The sequence below is a fragment of the Coenobita brevimanus genome, chromosome 94 (genome assembly GCF_032717465.1).
Source record: "Coenobita brevimanus isolate Jiangsu-jjx chromosome 94, ASM3271746v2, whole genome shotgun sequence".
NCBI lineage: Eukaryota > Metazoa > Arthropoda > Malacostraca > Decapoda > Coenobitidae > Coenobita > Coenobita brevimanus.
The window spans coordinates 5,330,572-5,348,966 of record NC_137047.1 but is presented as its reverse complement, the minus strand read 5'-3'; the positions used below and the strand labels follow the sequence as shown (position 1 = coordinate 5,348,966).

At 40.8% G+C, this 18,395-nt stretch overlaps 1 protein-coding gene across 1 annotated transcript in view; it reads left to right on the top strand.

Annotated features, from left to right (window-relative positions):
• The window catches only part of LOC145412982 (uncharacterized), a 67,539-nt gene extending 50,098 nt beyond the window's left edge, over positions 1-17,441 (top strand). Inside the window, exons 12-16 of the mRNA XM_080282805.1 lie at positions 1,553-1,660; positions 2,012-2,184; positions 6,651-6,762; positions 7,849-8,283; positions 17,337-17,441. Of these exons, the coding sequence (XP_080138931.1) occupies positions 1,553-1,660; positions 2,012-2,184; positions 6,651-6,762; positions 7,849-8,283; positions 17,337-17,441 (933 nt within the window). The remainder of the gene's footprint in view (positions 1-1,552; positions 1,661-2,011; positions 2,185-6,650; positions 6,763-7,848; positions 8,284-17,336) is intronic.
• Positions 17,442-18,395: the final 954 nt, after the last annotated feature.

Sequence of the window (18,395 nt, the reverse complement as noted above, 5' to 3'; positions counted from 1 at the left end):
CACACACACACACACACACATACCCGTACATATATGGAGTCAAGTTTATTTTTGTTGATTAGGAGAAGGCCTCTGACAGAATCCCTAGAGAGGTGGTGAAGTGGACAATAAGAAAGCTTTGGATCAAGGAGTCGCTGGTTAGGGTGGTTATGGCTATGTATGTGGGTGCCTGCACCCAGGTAACGATGAATGGAGATTTGAGTGATGAGTTTTCTGTGACTGTTGGTGTGCGTTGTGGGTCAGTCTTGAGCCCCTTATTGTTTATCCTGGTACTTGAAGCCCTCTCACCTGGCTTCAAAAATGGACTCCTGTGGGAGATGTTGTATGCTGATGATTTGGTGTTGATTGCAAAGAATGCAAGGGAGGTGGAGGAAAGACATAGGAAGTGGAGAGATGGTATGGGGCAACAGCTTAAGATTAAGTGCAAATAAAACAAAGGTGGTGGTATCTAGGGTTTGTGGCTGCTGTCAAAGAAGGAGGAGTGTGGCCATGTGCGATTTGCTACAAGGGCATGGGAAGTAATTCCATCTTGTACAGTGTTTGTGATAAGTGGGTCCATAAGAGATGTTGTGGTATTAGAGGTAGACTTGAAGCTCTGTGGGTAGAGGAGGAGTAGTTGGAAGAAGTTGAGGGAGCTGTTGACTCTCCTGACATTGAGAGGGCTCTTCCTCTATGCTAAGGGATCTTTGTATGCAGCATGTGTTAGGAGTGTAATACTGTATGGTAGTGAGACCTGGGCAGTAAAGGAAGAGGATATTCGCAGGCTTAAACTTACAGAAATGACAATGACTCGGTGGATGTGCAGTGCATCTCTGAGTGCAAGGCCTGGGGGGCTGGGTTTATGATGGAAGAGTTGAGGGGTAGGATGGGACTGGAGTATATTGGTGTTGTGATGAGGAGGGGTAGTTTGAGATGGTTTGGGCATGTGGAGAGGATGGGGGATGCTAATTGGGTGCAGAAAGTGTGAAGTGTTAACTTTAAGGGTAGGGTTGCAAGAGGTTGACTGAAAAAAGACCTGGGATGAAGTCATTAAGTGCGACCTCAAGGATAAGGGACAGAACAGGGAAGCTGCAAGTGATTGTTTAGCATGTAGAGCTGTCAGTACGTTACCAAAGCCAATGCATGCAAGAATGTTGGCTCCTTTAAAAACAAAATGAAAAATGCAGTCAACAGTCAGCTCACCAGTAATGCGCTTTTACTTTAGTCTGCCATAAATCTCTCTCCCTTTCTTTTCATTTTAATTTTTATTGATGTATTTATATGTTTTTTGTGTTTGGGGGGGGCCAGATAATTACTAATAATTGGTTTACTTATAATTGAAAAAACATTCATCTGGTGGTACTAAGAACAGCCCATAATGAAAATGAGATGGCATTTTTATGACAGGATATATAATCCTGGGATCAATTTCATTATGACTAACCTAAGACGGAAGTTAACTCTACATTGGCATGTCCATTTTAAGATGAGCATTTGCAAGAATATTGGGAACATATATCTCACAGTATGTGAGGCAGTATTGTATGTTGTATTATTTGAAGTAACATTTCAGCTCTGCTTCAATGTGGTGGAGAGTAATACACCAGAACGTCATGTGTGTGAGATGTGTGCCACACCCGCCAATCCCTGCAGTGACCCATCTCTTATGACAGAACCTAAGGTAGGAAGATAATTATTACCTTATACGGTGTATGTATGTACAGTGTATTATATATATACATATATATATACAGATAGATAGATATAGATATAGAGATATATGTATGTATGTATGTATTCCCCCATCATCCCAAATGAGCACACAGCAAGTCCTGACACTCCGCTATCCTCTTCCCTATGTTCACCAGTGATTCAGGTTTTGCTCAGAAATTGTTGTGATAATTCGACCCTCATACCTGAGGATGAGAATGAATTGACAATGCTGTGTGGGTCATGCAGGAGTAAAGCCAAGTGTACATAGTGTTGTGTATCTTCATGATTTTTTTTCCTCCTCCTCCCCCCACCTCTCCAGGTGTCAACCTTGTGTCTCTACCGGCGGACACTAGTGTACTTGCATGACAGTCACAAAGGCGGCCTCACAGCTGCACATCTTGCCCAGAGACTTGGTGTTGACATCACTTCTGGCAGGGCTGTAATTCAGCACCTCCTAGACAACAAGCTCATTAAGCGAATCAAGAAGAAAAAGTAAATATCATCATGTATTATCATATTCAATATGCTATTGTGATTTATATTTGTGTTCAATGTAGTTTTGTAGATTGATGTCTAAATTATTGCATTGACTTTGATAAGTTATTATGAAGTATGTAAGTGTGGAGAGTTGTGCCTGTGAAGTGGAGCCAGGATTCTGGGGGCTAAAATGGTAAGTGAGTCAGGGTGTGGCCCATTTAATTGGGGAGACCTTGTTTGCATCTCATTCTGTCAGCTTTTGTCTTGCATTATGGACCCTATGTTACCCTATGCCTAGGTGGAAAGAATGGTCTGGATGATGGGATGATGCCAAAACCCATTGTTAGTTGCACTAGACAATTTTCTACAATTCTGTTTGTTTTTGTTCATTCATTTATGAAGGCTCCAACATGCTTGCATGAGTCTGCCTTGGTCACCTAATGGCGACTCTCCATGCTGCTTGATCTCTGGCAGCTTTCCTATTCAGTCCCTTATTGCTGAGGTCACTCTCAGTGACCTCGTCCCAGGTCTTTTTCGGTCTTTAAGTTGGCAAATCAGATGAAGAGGGATAATCGGGATATTATAGGTGAGCAGTGTGTGAAGAATGATGAAGGAAGGGTAGTGGTGAACAGTGGGGATATTAAATGTGCATGGAGAGAGCATTATAGCCGGTTGTTGAATGAGGAGTTTGACTGGGACAGGGAAGGTTTGGAGCCAGCAGATCTAGTGTTTGGCCCTTGGCCTTTGATTGACACTGCTATTGTGAGTGAGGCAATAGGCAGGATGCAGGTGGGGAAGGCAGCAGGTGTGTCTGGGTTGACTGCTGAAATGTTGAAGGCCTCAGGAGATATAGGGGTGAGGTTAGTCACTGACCTGATAAATATGACTATATATGAATGTCTTGTCCCAGATGATTGGTTGAAGAGTGTAATTGTAAATGTGTATAAAGGGAAGGGTGATGGCCTGGAAAGAGGAAATTATAAAGGTACAGTATAAAGCTTTTAGATCAGATAATGAAGGTAATGGAGAGAGTTGTAGAAGGTATGATTAGAGAAAGAGTGAATATTGATGAGATGCAGTTTGGGTTTATGCCAGGCAGGGGGACCACTGATGCCATATTCATTGTTCGACAGCTTCAGGAAAAATATATTGGGAAGAAAAGGGATCTGTATTTTGTTTTTGTTGATTTGGAAAAGGCCTTTGACAGAGTCGCTAGAGAGGTGGTGAAGTGGGCAATGAGAAAGCTTGGCTTGGAGGAGTGACTGGTTAGGGTGGTTATGGCTATGGATGTGGGTGGTCGCTCCCAGGTAAGAGTGAATGGAGATTTGAGTGATGAGTTTTCCGTCAACATTGGTGTGCATCAGGGGTCAGTTTTGAGTCCCATGTTGTTTATCATGGTACTTGAAGCCCTCTCACGTGACTTCAGAAATGGACTCCCGTGGGAGATGTTGTATGCCGATGATTTGGTGTTGATTACAGAGAACGAGAGGGAGGCGGAGGAAAGATTTAGGAAGTGGAGAGATGGTATGGGGCAAAAGGGCTTATGGGAAAATGCAGATAAAGCAAAAGTGATGATATCTAGGGTTGGTGGCGGTACTGTCAAAGACGAGGGAGAGTGGCCTTGTGCAGTTTGCCACAAGGGTGTGAGAAGTATTTCCATCTTGTGCAGTGTTTGTGATAAATGGGTGCACAAGAGATGTAGTGGTATCAGAGGTAGACTGCGAGATAATGCTGATTTTATGTGTATGGCGTGTCGGGGAGAGCAGGCTGGAGATTGTCAGGTGGGAAAGGATTGAACTTGCTGGTGAGTCTCTTCTGTGTGTGGAAGCGTTTTGTTATTTGGGAGGCATGTTGTGTGCTGGAGGTGGGGCTGGAGCTAGCTCTGTGACTAGGGTGAAAAGTGGTTGGAAGAAGTTCATGGAGCTGTTGCCTCTCCTGACATTGAGAGGACTCTCCCTACGTGCAAAGGGGTCTTTGTATGCAGCATGTGTTAGGAGTGTAATGCTGTATGGTAGTTAGACCTTGGCAGTAAAGGAGGAGGATATTCGCAGGCTCAGACATACAGAAATGACAATGATTAGGTGGATGTGCAGTGCATCCCTGCATGTAAGGTCTGGGGGGACTGGGTTTATGATGGAAGAGTTGAGAGGTAGGATGGGACTGGAGTGTATTGGTATTGTGATGAGGAGAGATAGATTGAGATGGTTTGGGCATGTGGAGAGGATGGGGGATGATAATTGGGTGCAGAAGGTGAGAGGTGTTAATATTGGAGGTGGGGTTATGAGGGGTAGACCGAGAAAGACATGGGACGAGGTCATTAAGTGTGACCTCAGTTTAAGGAACTGAACAGGGAGGCTGCAATAGATCGTGCAGCATGGAAAGCCACCATAGGGTGACCAAGGCTGATGCATGCAAGCATGCTGGAGCCTTCAAAAATGAAAATATATATGTACTGTATGTATATAGTGCTGCTTGCTTCTTCTTTCACTTCCATAATTCTTTTTATGTGTCTGCCCTCTTCCCATCCTGTTGCTTCCATCTTTCCTGCCACTTTTTCTTACTCTCCTTTCCTTTTCAGTTGGCATTACATTGAGTGATAAGCCAAATGTTGTAAACCAGGAAACCATTTACAGCATTGGGTGGTAACCATATAATCAGCACATGCAAGTTCCCTACATATCAACAAATGGGTTGGCAGAAGATTTGTGCCCCTCCCTGTAAAACAACTAACTTTAAAGTCAAATGGCCACCTCTAATGGGATTGTGGCATCTGACCATAGAATAGATAGATGGGTGTGTGTGTGTGTGTATATATATATATATATATATATATATACAATACTGTATATACAGTATATATAACTTTTGTGGTCACCCCTTTTGCAGGATTGAGGCATCTTTCTGTAGATAGGTAGGTGTGCACGTGTGTGTGTGTATGGGGGCAGTACTGTATTATGTTCATCCATCCATCATCCAATCCAGTGTTGCCCCATGAGGAGTGTATGTTAATAATTATCATTTATTTGTTATCATTACTACTTTTACTACTACTACTTGTGGTAGGTGGGGGCACTCACCATCCACTCACTCGATGTAGTGCTGCTCTCGGGTGTCTGCCCTTTCCTCTCCTCCATCCATCCATCCTCTTCTGTCTTCCTTTCGTTCATTCTTTCCTTGTCCTTCTGCCTATGGGCAACTTTACACTCCCTCTTCTGTCTTTCTTTCCTTCATTCTTTTCTCTTCCTTCTGCCTGTGGGTGACTCTACACTGAGTGACAAGCCAAGTGGTTTCCTGTACACCAGGAAACCATTTACTATGCTGGATGGTAACCATATAACCAAATTTTGGCGCCTGGTGGTTTAGTGGGTAATTATTGCTCTCCAGTCGGATTGAGCCGGTGAAGATTTATATCCAAGGGGTGGTTGGGGTTGATTGCTCACACAGTCCCACTCAGGGATGAGTGAGGCTGGTCACTCTCATCTTAAATGTCGGGACCAACTGCCTAGCCCCGGGCTCCTACGCTCCTCATGGGGCAATGTAGGATGGAATGATAGAATAGATATAGCCTACTACTACTGTTATTATTCAGTATTATTATTATTACTATTATTATTATTATTATTATTACAGTATTATTATTATTATTATTATTATTACTACAGTAAAAGCTCGATTAATCGGAATGCATGGGGATTCTTCCATTCTGGATATGGAATTTTCTGGATAACCAAATGTTACTCTTAGAAATTTTCTGGGAGGTCAAACAAATGAAACAGGACCAAACTTGGGACTTCATTTCATAAAGTAAATTACATGTATTCAGTATTAGATACAGTATAGGTAAGATACAGTACAGGTACACTACAGTACACAAGAAAGACAGCAAGAGAAATTGTACAGGACTGAACACAAACCAGCAAATATTACCAAAGATTATTTTACAAATTTAGCATATGTTACAGGCCAAAATAATTTTGAAAACTTAGCTGCATACACTACTTTATCCTGTACTGTACAGAACTAATCAAGCATTATAGGGGGATCATCAGGATCATGAGATAAGGATTCAGACAGTGGAGAAGGAGAAGTGGAAGGAACAAGGTCAGGAGCTGAAGAAGTGGAAGTAACTGGGTCAGGAACTGAAGAAGTGGAAAGAACTGGGTCAGGAACTGAAGAAGTTGAAGGAACTGGATCAGGAGCTGAAGAAGTGGAAGGAACTGGGTCAGGAGCTGAAGAAGTGGAAGGAACTGGGTCAGGAGCTGAAGAAGTAAAAGGAACAGGGTCTGGTATCCAGAATATTTTTGACCCCATGCCGGATCAAATTTGCATTCTGGTTATATGGATGTGCCGATGCATCAGATGCTGGTTAATCGAGCTTTTACTGGAGTATTATTATTATCAGTAGTAGTAGTATAATTGTTATTATTTTAGTCATAGATGAATGAATGAACGAATTTATTTTTCACGTACCTTTATCGCAGCTCCTACTCCATAACTCGTGGGAAGCTCGTGCAGCACATTCTTTCTCGCTCCAGGAACTCAGATTCACACCAGCAGGATACACACCAGCAAGATACAATGAGGAGCAGTCAGGTAAGTTATTAATTATTATGTGTTTTTATTGTACAGTTGGTCATTAAGACACCCAAAGAATTTGTGACTCTGCTCCAGATGGCTGCCACATGCATTCATCTTAATTTTAAGAACCTATGCAAGTTAATGATATTAAACAAATAAAATCTCACTTTCTTACCACATTCTTATCAGCTAATACAAAGGATCCCAAATTTAATAAACTGTAAAATCATAAATCACAGCCCAGTAGAATGGTGGATAAGTTGCTGCTTAAAGACTGAAGGATAAGGATGAGATGGAACTTTACTGAGTGTAAGATAGCAGCAAGTGATGGTTGATTGCAGAGTAGCTGTATCCTGGTTGAAGTCTCATTTTCCCAGTGTTGGCTTGTGCTCAGCAGTGTCCTTCAGATTTTATCCAGAGGGACCAGTTACTAGTCTGATCAGGGCCTCTTCAATAATTTGTGGTAGGTGAGGGCACCCACCATCCATTCGCTCAGTGCAGTGCTCTCCTCAGGTGACTGTTCACTGAGTGACCATCCAAACTGATTTTCTCTAATTCAGGAAATTGTGCACTGTACTATGTTGGGTTGTAACCTTATAACCAGATGATACATGATGGTCTAGTGGGTTAATGCACTCCAACCAGATGGGGCCTCTAAAGGTTTATATCCGAGGAGTGGTGTAAGTTTATTTGCTAACATGTTGCCACTCACAGGTGAGTGACTAGTCATGCTTGCTTTAAGTAAAGGGATTAAGTAGCCCAGCCCCAGACTCCACTGCTCCTGATGGGACAAAAATGCATTGGATGATAGAGATATGTACCTTGGTACAGTAATTGCTACCACAATACACCATAGAAATGAAGCTAGAGTAGTTGTCAGTTTACATTGATTTAGTTGGACAAAAAGGATTAGATGGTAGGTAATTGATTTAGTTGCACAAAAAGGATTGGATGATAATAGATATACTGTATAGATCATTAATTGCAACCACTATGTATTGCTTTCATGTAGTTAAAGAGAGAGATGCAGTTAGTTTACTTTGAATTCAGTTTTTAGCTAAATTCATTATTGAATGTAACATAATGTTGCTTGTTATTTAGACTCCTCACTGCAGTGTCTCTGATGCCGGCTGTGAAGGTGACACAACCCCCGATTTGGAAATTGGATCATTGCGGAAGTCCATGAGAAGCTCTACAAGCAAGAACTCTGAAGTGTTGGAGCCGCACACCCCAGATGAGACCATGGATATAACTACTGATACCCGGGACATAATGGAGGTTGCAGTGAATGAAGGAAATCACTCACAGGGTGTAACACTCAGTACCCAGGATGTGACAGTAGGCACTCAGGCCCAACTTATCATTCCAAGTGGTCTAGAAGGTGTGGAGAGGAAGGAGGAAGAGGAAAGCAGTGTGGTTACAAGTCCTCCTCATATGTCAGCTGAAAATACCTTGGATATTGTAGACTCTGCCACTCCATGCCTCAGTACCCAGGATCTAGTACTCCAGGATTTAGAAACAGAGGAGATTGAGCAGGTTTGTGTAGTACAGTACATTATGCACACATTTAGGCCTTGTTTCTTGTGAAAGATGCACCAGATGTATAGCCAGTGAAACAGGCTGCAAAGAACAGTCTAAGAAGCTATTGATAGAGCCCCTTTGGCACCCCATAGCTTGTCTAACATAATTAGGCAAGTGTTATGATAGAGTAGTACAGTGATCCATTGGTTATCATGCATTATTGGTATCAAACATGGCATTTGATAATGAAATTGTGTGATAACGAATACACAGAATGTATGGGATTTATCCTGATTGGTCCTAGGCACTACAAGCTCAGACCCAATTTTCCCTTTTATGACAATTTAGACCCAGTGAATACATAGGCATGGTTAACCCCTCCACGCCAGGCTATTTATAGCACGGTCGCTCTTTCACTACGGTCATTTTTCTGAATGTAGCTTGTTTCTAAACCTTAATATCTCAGAAACTGTAGCAGTTAGGGAAACAAATTAAAGACCATATTACTCACCAACTAATCTTCTTGTGAAAGAAAGTATCCCCAGGTCTGTAGGTCATTGTGTTGATGTGTAAGGACATGATGAAGGGGAGTAATTTTTGGCACATAAAGCTGGATGTGTTCATGCATTTGCGTGCTGCCCTGATTTTGGCTTCACTCTCAACGTGATAACTTCTCCATTACTGGATAAACTAGACACAATGGCATCCAAGGCACACCCTGTGGCACTATCACTTAGTCCTTTCTTAGTATTCTTGTTATTAGGCTTGGCAAGGGTGGATAAGTGAAGGTGTCCATGTGAGGTGGGAATGTAATCGGATGAGAGGTTTAAGAAAAACCGTCCTACACCAGACAGATTCACAGAGACAACTGAGGTATGCTTTCCTCGGGTGGGAGGAGTCACTCCCGAACCTTTGGTGACGAGATCAAGTGGTGGTCACTTCAATCTGTGCCGCGAAAACTACTACGATTCCTGTTGACACCTGTTGGCTTACCTCCATCTCTTTTGTAACGGTCAGTACTGACACCTGGTGGTTAAGGGTTAAGTCAATAGAAAGTGATGACAAGGGCGTAGTAAGAGAGAAAATGTAATCTCATACTGGATACATATGCCATATCAAACTAGGTGCCTCGCTGCTAACTTATGGCCTGTTGAAATAAATATATGGTTTAGTTCAAGCAGTAACAAGACCTTAACAGTTCACTTCGTATTATTAAAGTTTGTTTTCCACATTTTTCTTATTATTTTTGTGGTGGTAAATGATTGCTACAGTGCTGGTAATGATGTTTACAATTCTCAATGGTGCCGAAGCCAGACGGACACCATCTTATGGTACATTGAAGGTGGATGGATGACATCTGAAAAGACTGTTTTTGGCACAAAATTACCCATATCAATGTTGATTTATTGAAACCTAACCAAAATATTTGTAACAGTCCATCCATCCATCCATCCATCATCCAATCCTACACTGCCCCATGAGGAGCGTAGGAGCCCCGGGGCTAGGCAGTTGGTCCCGACATTTAAGATGAGAGTGACCAGCATCACTCATCCCTGAGTGGCATTACATGAGCAGTCAACCCCAACCACCCCTTGGATATAAACCTTCACCAGCTCAATCCGATTGGAGTGCAATAATTACTCACTAAACCACCAGGCGCCAAAATTTGGTTATATGGTTACCACCAAGCGTAGTAAATGGTTTCCTGGTGTACAGGAAACCATTTGGCTTGTCACTTAGTGTACAGTAGAGTCATCCACAGGCAGAAGGAAGAGGAAAGAATGAAGGAAAAAAGAAGAGGATGGAAGGAAGGTAGGATGGAGGAGAGGAAAGGGCAGACACCCGACAGCAGCACTACATCAAGTGAGTGGATGGTGAGTGCCCTCACCTACAGTCCAACCTACCATATTTTATGCCATGTAATGCACATTCTGCTCACCCCCAAATTTAACTTAAAAAATCACCCTGTGCAGTATACAGTAGAGTCGTGATTTAAGACAAAGGGAAGCAGTAAACTTAACATGAGCATTGAATTTCTCCCTTTATTATTCCATAACACGATATCACTCAGTTGCGTGGGAGAAACTACATGGGAAGTGGGTGCATTTAGGTATCGAGTTTCCAGATGGCTGTGTTTTACAGCTTGAGTGTTGAGCTTTTGTTGGTCACTGCTAGGGTTCCTTGACCCAAGCCGACCATGTGACCCACGTCTGATACCTACCACTACATGCCTTACTCTCATTGTTGTGTTGATTTTTTTTTTTTTAATGCAAGGAAGAAGGAAACAAAAGCTAAATGATTTAAATCCTAGATCTGTTCATTTCGAGATGCCTGGACACACTGAATTGGAAATACTGGAGATCATAAGCAGTGGGAATTACACACAGAGGGAAGACTGTTCCAGAGCTGACCTGTTGCATACATGAAGGACTGGGAATAATGGTTAATGCCTTCATTGGTGAGTTGGATAAAAAAAAAAAAAAAAAAAAAAAAAAAGATGAGAGTATTTGCTGCTTGATGGGTGCTACCTACCCAACATGAAGCATTAATTTATTAATTTATTTTCCTCATTCCTCATTTCATCTCAGAACTCTGAGCATGTAGTTCTAAAGTAACTTTAGTTAAAATGCGTAAGCACTCTGACAGTGCAAAGAACACAAGAAAAGCATTTACTCCAAGGAAAAAGTAGAATTATTGTACAAAATGGCGTGTGGTGTGGGCGTTTAATGAGAACGAGAGGAACATTCGGACAATCAAATAAAATGAGCCAGATGTGTGTATGCTGTAGATAGTCTCTGATGGAGAGTGAAAAAAAAATATGAAGGTGTTAATGAAGAGGGAGCAGGAAAATTAATGTTTTTACATTTAGTGTAATGAGTGTGAAAGTGGCTTTGTGACTGATTTTTATTATGAACAATTTGACTCGGGGGGCCAGAAAATTTGGCTCATATGGAATGTGAAGACAGCATGTTGACGTGAGAAGTTAGGTAAGATAATTATGTGGGTTCATTTCTTGTGAATTATACTGTCATATGAATTATACAGTTTGGCTGACTTTTTTATTATTCAGGATTATTGCCTTTTTTTTTACCATAGAAGTTGTGCGTTGTCACTGCATGTTGACAATCATTGTATTTGTTCCTTTATTGTTGATGACTAATGACACTTAAAACAAGGAAGCAAGAGGGATAAAGGAAGTGAACAGAAAAGCTAAAGTAGTAAATGAAATAGTGAAAGTAGATAAGGTACCTATTATGCTCTTTCAAAGTAATGTATGCAACAGTAATGTGGATGGGTTGGTAGCCAAGAAAATGGAGTTGAGTGATGATACAGTATAAAAGAGAAGAAATCAGATAAAACATGTCAGACAGAAACCAGATTGAATGGTGACATTGATATAAAAGTGCTAGGATAGAATGGCTATAATGAGCAGATGAAGGATAGGGAAAAACATTTGGTGGGTGTGTCGTGGTTGTGACTTATAAAATAATAATAATAATAAAAATGTGGTAAGTGGGGGGCACTCACCATCCACTCACTTGATGTAGTACTGCTCTAGGGTGTCTGCCCTTTCCTCTCCTCCATCCTTCTTTCCTCCCATCCTCTTATGTCTTTCATTCCTTCATTCTTTCCTTGTCCTTCTGCTTACAGATGGCTTTACACTCCCTCTTCTGTCTTTCTTTCCTTCATTCTTTCCTCTTCCTTCTGCCTGTGTGTGACTCTACACTGAGTTACAAGCCAAATGGTTTCCTTTACACCAGGAAACCATTTACTATGCTGGGTGGTAACCATAAAATCAAATTTTGGCGCCTGGTGGTTTAGTGAGTAATTGCGGTGCTCGAATTGGATTGAGCCGGTGAAGGTTTATATCCAAGGGGTGGTTGGGGTTTATTGCTCACATAATGTCACTCAGGGATGAGTGAGGCTGGTCACTCTCATCTTAAATGTCAGGACCAACTTGCCTAGCCCGGGGCTCCTACGCTCCTCATGAGGCAATGTAGGATTGGATGATGGATGGATGGATGGAATAATATTAATAATAATAATGATAATGATAATTTCAAGAAGAACAGATTTTGGAAATAAAGCAAAGTGATTAGGGTAGACTACAGGATCATGGTAGAAAAACGTATGTCATTGCGATGTATAAGCCTCCTCAAACAAGAATGTGGAGAAGAGAGGAATATGAGCATCCGATAAGAAAGTCCCTAGCTGTGTTAAAGTAAGGGATGCCTTCTATAGCAAGATAAATTGAGTGGTGGTTGAACAGGGAGCTTTTGACAAAAGTGTTAATGAACAGTACAAACCACTCAAGAACAATCTCCTGAGAGTTACTGATTCAGTTTGTGGATGGACAAAGGGCTTCCCAAGATATAAAGTAACATGGGATGAGGGTATAGAAGCTGCAGTTAATCCCTTGGCTGCATATAGCATTCCGGATATGCTGACTGGTAGAGTGCGTTGTATATTCTGGAAGAGCTGTGTGAAATATTGTGAACCTTTTGGGCATTTTTCACCTCTACTGCATGCTTATGATTGATGAATGTGTTGCAAATTGTCAGTGTGAAGTGTAAACTTTGTCTGACTAAAATGATATGTTTGGCTAGGTATAAGTGGGTTAAAACACAATTTTTAAAAACTGGTTTTACTGTACCATGGATATAGGAAATGTTTAGGGTCACCATAGCCTAGGGGTTAAGGGGGAAAAGGAGACTTTTCCAGGAATGGAAAAGGGATGGTAACAAAGAGGAATACAGTAAAAGACCTCCAATCCGACCACCAATAATCCCAAAATCCCAATACTCCGAATTCTTCAAGGCGAAATTTTTCGAATTTTTCAGGGCTTTTCTTGAATATTTCTGAGTGTTATCTAAGGATTTATCTGGCTTGGACTTGCTCTTCGAATTGGATGTGCCTGCTTGGTACAGTTCTTTGTGTTTCTGGTGAGTAAAACAATAACCCATATCATTTTAAATGTTTATTTAATTATATCTACATACTTCTGATGTTTTCAGAGGTCCCTCCCAGTAGTCCAAAAAAAACAGAAGTCCAAAAGACCCTCGGTCCCCTGCCATTCGGATTACAGGACTTTTACTGTACTTGTCTGGTAAGCATCGGGCAAGAAAAGATGTATACAGGGCAAAATCTGAGTCTCAGAGACGTTTAATGGATAACCTAAATAGTGCTGAAAGGAAGAATTTGATGTTTATGGTGGCATGTCGGATGAAGAGGGAAAACAGGGATATCATAGGTGAGCAGTGTGTGAAGAGTGATGAAGGAAAGGTAGTGGTGAACAGTGAGGATATTAAAGATTCCTGGAGAGAGCATCATAAGCAGTTGCTGAATGAGGAGTTTGACTGGAACATGGAAGGTTTGGTTTCAGCAGATCCAATGTTTGGCCCTTGGCCTTTGATTGATGCTGCTACTGTGAGCAGGGCAATAGGCAGAATGCAGGTGGTGAGGGCACCAGATGTGTCTGAGTTGGCTGTTGAAATGCTGAAGGTCTCAGGAGATATAGGAGTGAGGTTAGTTACTGATGTATTAAATTTGATTATACAATATATGAGTGTCTCATCCCAGATGATTGGCTGAAGAGTGTGATTGTAAATGTGTACAAGGGGAATGATGATACCCAAGAAAGAGGAAATTACAGAGGCTTTAAAACTTTTTGACCAGATTATGAAGGTAATGGAAAGAGTTCTAAAAGGTATGATTAGAGAAAGAATGAATATTGATGTGACACAGTTTGGGTTTATGCCAGGCAAAGGGACCGATGATGCCATATTCATTGTTTGACAGCTTTAAAAAAAATACTTAGGAAAGAAAAAGGATCTGTACTTTGTTTTTGTTGATTTGAAGAAGGCCTTTGAGAGAGTCCCCAGGGAGGTGGCGAAGTGGGCAATGAGAAAGCATGGGATTGAGGAGTGGCTGGTTAGAGTGGTTATGGCTGTGTATAAGGGTGCTCGAACCCAGGTGAGAGTGAATAGAAATTTGAGTGATGAATTTTTTGTGTATGTTGGTGTGCATCAGGGGTCTGACTTGAGCCCCTAGTTATTTTTCTTGGTGCTTGAAGCCCACTCATGCGATTTCAGAAATGGTCTCCAGTGGGTGGTGATGTATGTTGATGATTTGATGTTGATTGCAGAGAATGAAAGGGAGAGAGAGGAAAGATTTAGGAAGGGGAGAGATGGTATGGGGCACAAGGGCCTTAGAGTGAATGCTGATAAAACAAAGATGATGGTATCTAGGGTTAGTGGCGGTACTGTCAAAGAAGGAGGAGTGTGGCTATGTGTGGTTTGTCACAAAGGCAATGGAAGTGTACTGTAATTCATCTTGTTCAGTGTTTGTGATAAGTGGGTGCAGAAGAGATGTAGTGGTATTAGAGGTAGAGTACAAGATAATGCTGATTTCATGTGTGCAGTGTGTAGGGGAGGGCATGTGGAGAATGACAGGCGTGAAAGGATTGATCTCGCTGTTGAGTCTCTCAAGTGTGTGGAAGAGTTTTATTACTTGGGAGACAAGTTATACACTGGAAATGGGGCTGGAGCTAGCTCTGTGGCTAGAATGAGGAGTGGTTGGGGGAAGTTGAGGGAGCTGTTGCCTCTCCTGACATTGAGAGGGCTCTCCCTCCATGCTAAAGGATCATTGTATGCAGCATGTGTTGTATGGTAGTGAGACCTTGGCAGTAAAGGAAGAGGATATATGCAGGCTCAAATGTACAGAAATGACAATGATTAGGTGGATGTGCAATGCATTCTTGAATGCGAGGTCTGGGGGTGCTAGGTTTGCGATGGAAGAGTTAAGAAGAAGGCAGGTACTGGAGAGTATTGGTGTTGTGATAAGGAGGGTTAGACTGAAATGGTTTGGGTATGTGGAGAGGATGGGGGATGACGGTTGGTTGCAGAAAGTGAGGAATGTGAATGTTGGGGGTAGGGTTGCGAAAGGCAGATTGAAGAAGACCTGTGAAGAGGTCATAGAGTGAGACCTCTCAGGGATGAGGAACTGCATAAGGAGGCTGCCAGAGATTGAGTAGCATGGAGGGCCACTATTAGGTGATCAAGGCCAACACATGCAAGCATGTTGGAGATTTTGTAAGAAAGAGGGGTACTGAATGTTGATGTTTTCCATTCATACGTTTATAAAGCTCTTAACATAATACTTGCATGCATTGGCCAAGGTCAGCTTATGGCAGTTCTCAGTCCTTGATCTTTATTAGCCTCTGTTCAGTTTGTTATCTCCAAGGTCACACTGTATGATGAGGCTAAATAACCGATAAAAGATTGAACTCATTGAATGTAATTGGTATGTAGGAGTGCATGAAAAGGGTTTGCATCCCATTTTTAGTGCAAAAGTCATTGGGTAATTGTAAAACACCTATGTTTGGAAAGGTGTGCCTTTGAGATAAAGTTAGGATTCTAGGGATTTGAATGGTAAGTGAATGAGTTTGTCCCATTCCATTCAGCATGCTTTTGAGTACTCTCCCAGTCATGTGCTTTTCCCAGCTTTCTCTGACCCTGCCTCACCCCACCATTTGGATGAAATAAAAAGAGGCAGGATGATGATGATGATGATGTATTCATCTATTCAGCTTGATTTGCTAAAGCTGTTCTACATTGTATGTATTCATTTATAATTTTACCCACAGACAGACTTTGGAAACACCACGCACAAAAAAGCAAGAAGGCAGCGGACATTACTGACGACCTCTGTTTCACTGGCTGGCAGGAAGAGGACTTTGGCTTCTTCCACAAACATGGTATGGTATGATAGATATAATTAGCTGTACAATATTCACATTCATGTGTTTCATTTGCAGATTGTAAAGCACTAACAGCATACTGTGTTTGACTTTGTTCTCTTTGGTTTTTGAAATAATGAATTACAATAGGTAATTTTTTGCACGTGTCTTTTCTTCAGGTGTACCAATGCTGCAGGGAACTGGATTGAGAATCATCCACAAGTTAAAGTCTTTCTCCAATTCCATGCAGTTTGCATGATAAATTTTTCATTCGGACATAGAAACCAGTCTGCTTATAACCCATTCATTAGTAGCAAGCAACAGTTTCATTTCCGTACATTAGTTTTCCTCTCCCTTTCCCATCAGTCATTGTCATCTTATTCATAACTCCATTTTTAAACTGTTATACACTCAGTTGATTCCATCAGTATAGTTATTATTGCCTTATTTTACTCTTGCCACCATCAGATGATTTTCATCAGTTTAGGGGAGAATCCTTCTAGTGAATAGGATAGAAACTGTGTGTATCATCTCTTTCAGTATGATATATCTCTTTCAGTATGATATGCCATTTATAGTTTATTTTAGCTGCCGTCAAATGATTTTATTTACCAAGAGAGAGACATGTCAAAGAGGAGAATATGTGTTAAATTTAATCATACAAGCCTAAGGCCCTCAGGTACGGGAATGTGGTGTTGTGGAATAACCACATGGATATAACTCAACCTTTTCTCAGTTTAACACTTGCTCGTACTTGCTTTGCTCTCATGAAAACTCATAGCATTTAGCATTATGCAGATGTAGTGCCTTCTGTAATCCTTCCCTTTTCACAGTACTGTATACTTGTACCTTCCTCACAAATCCATAGGTATGTTGACAAAAGTTATGGATGACCAGCTTACTGTAAGTGGTAAGATATTTGCAGTCTTCAGAATTTTGAAAGGGTACATGAACCAGGAGCTGCTGCATAATACTATACAGTATAGTTTGTATAAACCACCTTTGTATTTGGTGTTTAAATAGATATTAGCCAAATGGTTTCCTGTACACCAGGAAACCATTTACTACACTGGCTGGTAACCATATAATCAAATTTTGGCGCCCGGTGGTTTAGTGGGTAATTACGGCACCCCAGTCGGATTGAGCTGGTGAAGATTTATATCCAAGGGATGGTTGGGATTTATTGCTCACGTAATACCAGTCAGGGATGAGTGAGGCTGGTCACTCTCATCTTAAATGTCAGGACCAACTTGTCTAGCCCCGGGCTCCCACACTCCTCATGGGGCAGTGTAGGATTGGATGATGATGATGATGATATGCAAACTTTCAGAGCCTTAATGACTTCGAGATCAGCATGTCTCAGGAGTCTTTGAGCCAGGAGAAGAAGAGCAGAACATCAGAGGTGATAAGCAGTGTGGAGATTTTTCCACTGTAAGATGACACGGTGTCAGTGGTATATCCAATGTTTATCGTTGCTGATTTTATTATCTGTGTTGTAATGATAGTAGAAGGATATTTCTTTCTGTGTTGTATATTTAGTTTGTGATAAAATTTAGTCAGCAGTCATTTTCCAAATCAGTATTTTGTTTAAAATTCAGTGGATAATTTATATCTTAGTAATTTGGAAATAAAATTGATTACTGTATAATGCTTTTGTATTGGTTGAAAATTGCAAGCCAAAGTCATTATGTTCAAACTAATATATTCCTGAACATTTTGATTTTAATATTCCTGTGTTAACATATGAAAGAACAATAATGTGTGTTGTTTTTGTTCTGGTATCAGTTTAGTTGATGTAAGAGGTAACTAATGAAGGGAAGCAGTGTAATGAAATAATGTTTATTTTTGTTGAAATAATTATATATACAGAGTACTAGGGGTCATTATTTTGTGCTGCATATAGTATGGTAGTCTTACTTTTTGGAGCAGAAAAATTGTGTATAGTTACGCATTAGCATAGTTCATTAATTAAGAATTTGGATGTTGCAGTGTTGGTTTACCTTGTGTTAAAAGGAAAGAATTTTTATAAAGAAAATTGTTGCATCAGCTAGATGAATTTTGTTATTTTTGTTTTCTTAATTTTCATCCTTATAAGGCTTTTGAGAACATAAAGTATTTTCATCCATAGAAAAAAGGTTTTATTATGAGAAAGAAGGAATTATAAATTAATTATAATTATCCATTGTTTATAACATATGAGAGACCAATTAAGGTTTGTACATGCTTTACTATAGTGCATGTTTATGTTGAAGAATCAGTTTAATTGATGTAACAGTTGAATAATGAAAGAAAACAGTTAAGTAATGGATGCAGTTAAGGTCTGTACCTGCTTTTTACTATGGTGTATATTGTATTTGTTCCAGTACTTTTATCAATCTAATTGATGCAG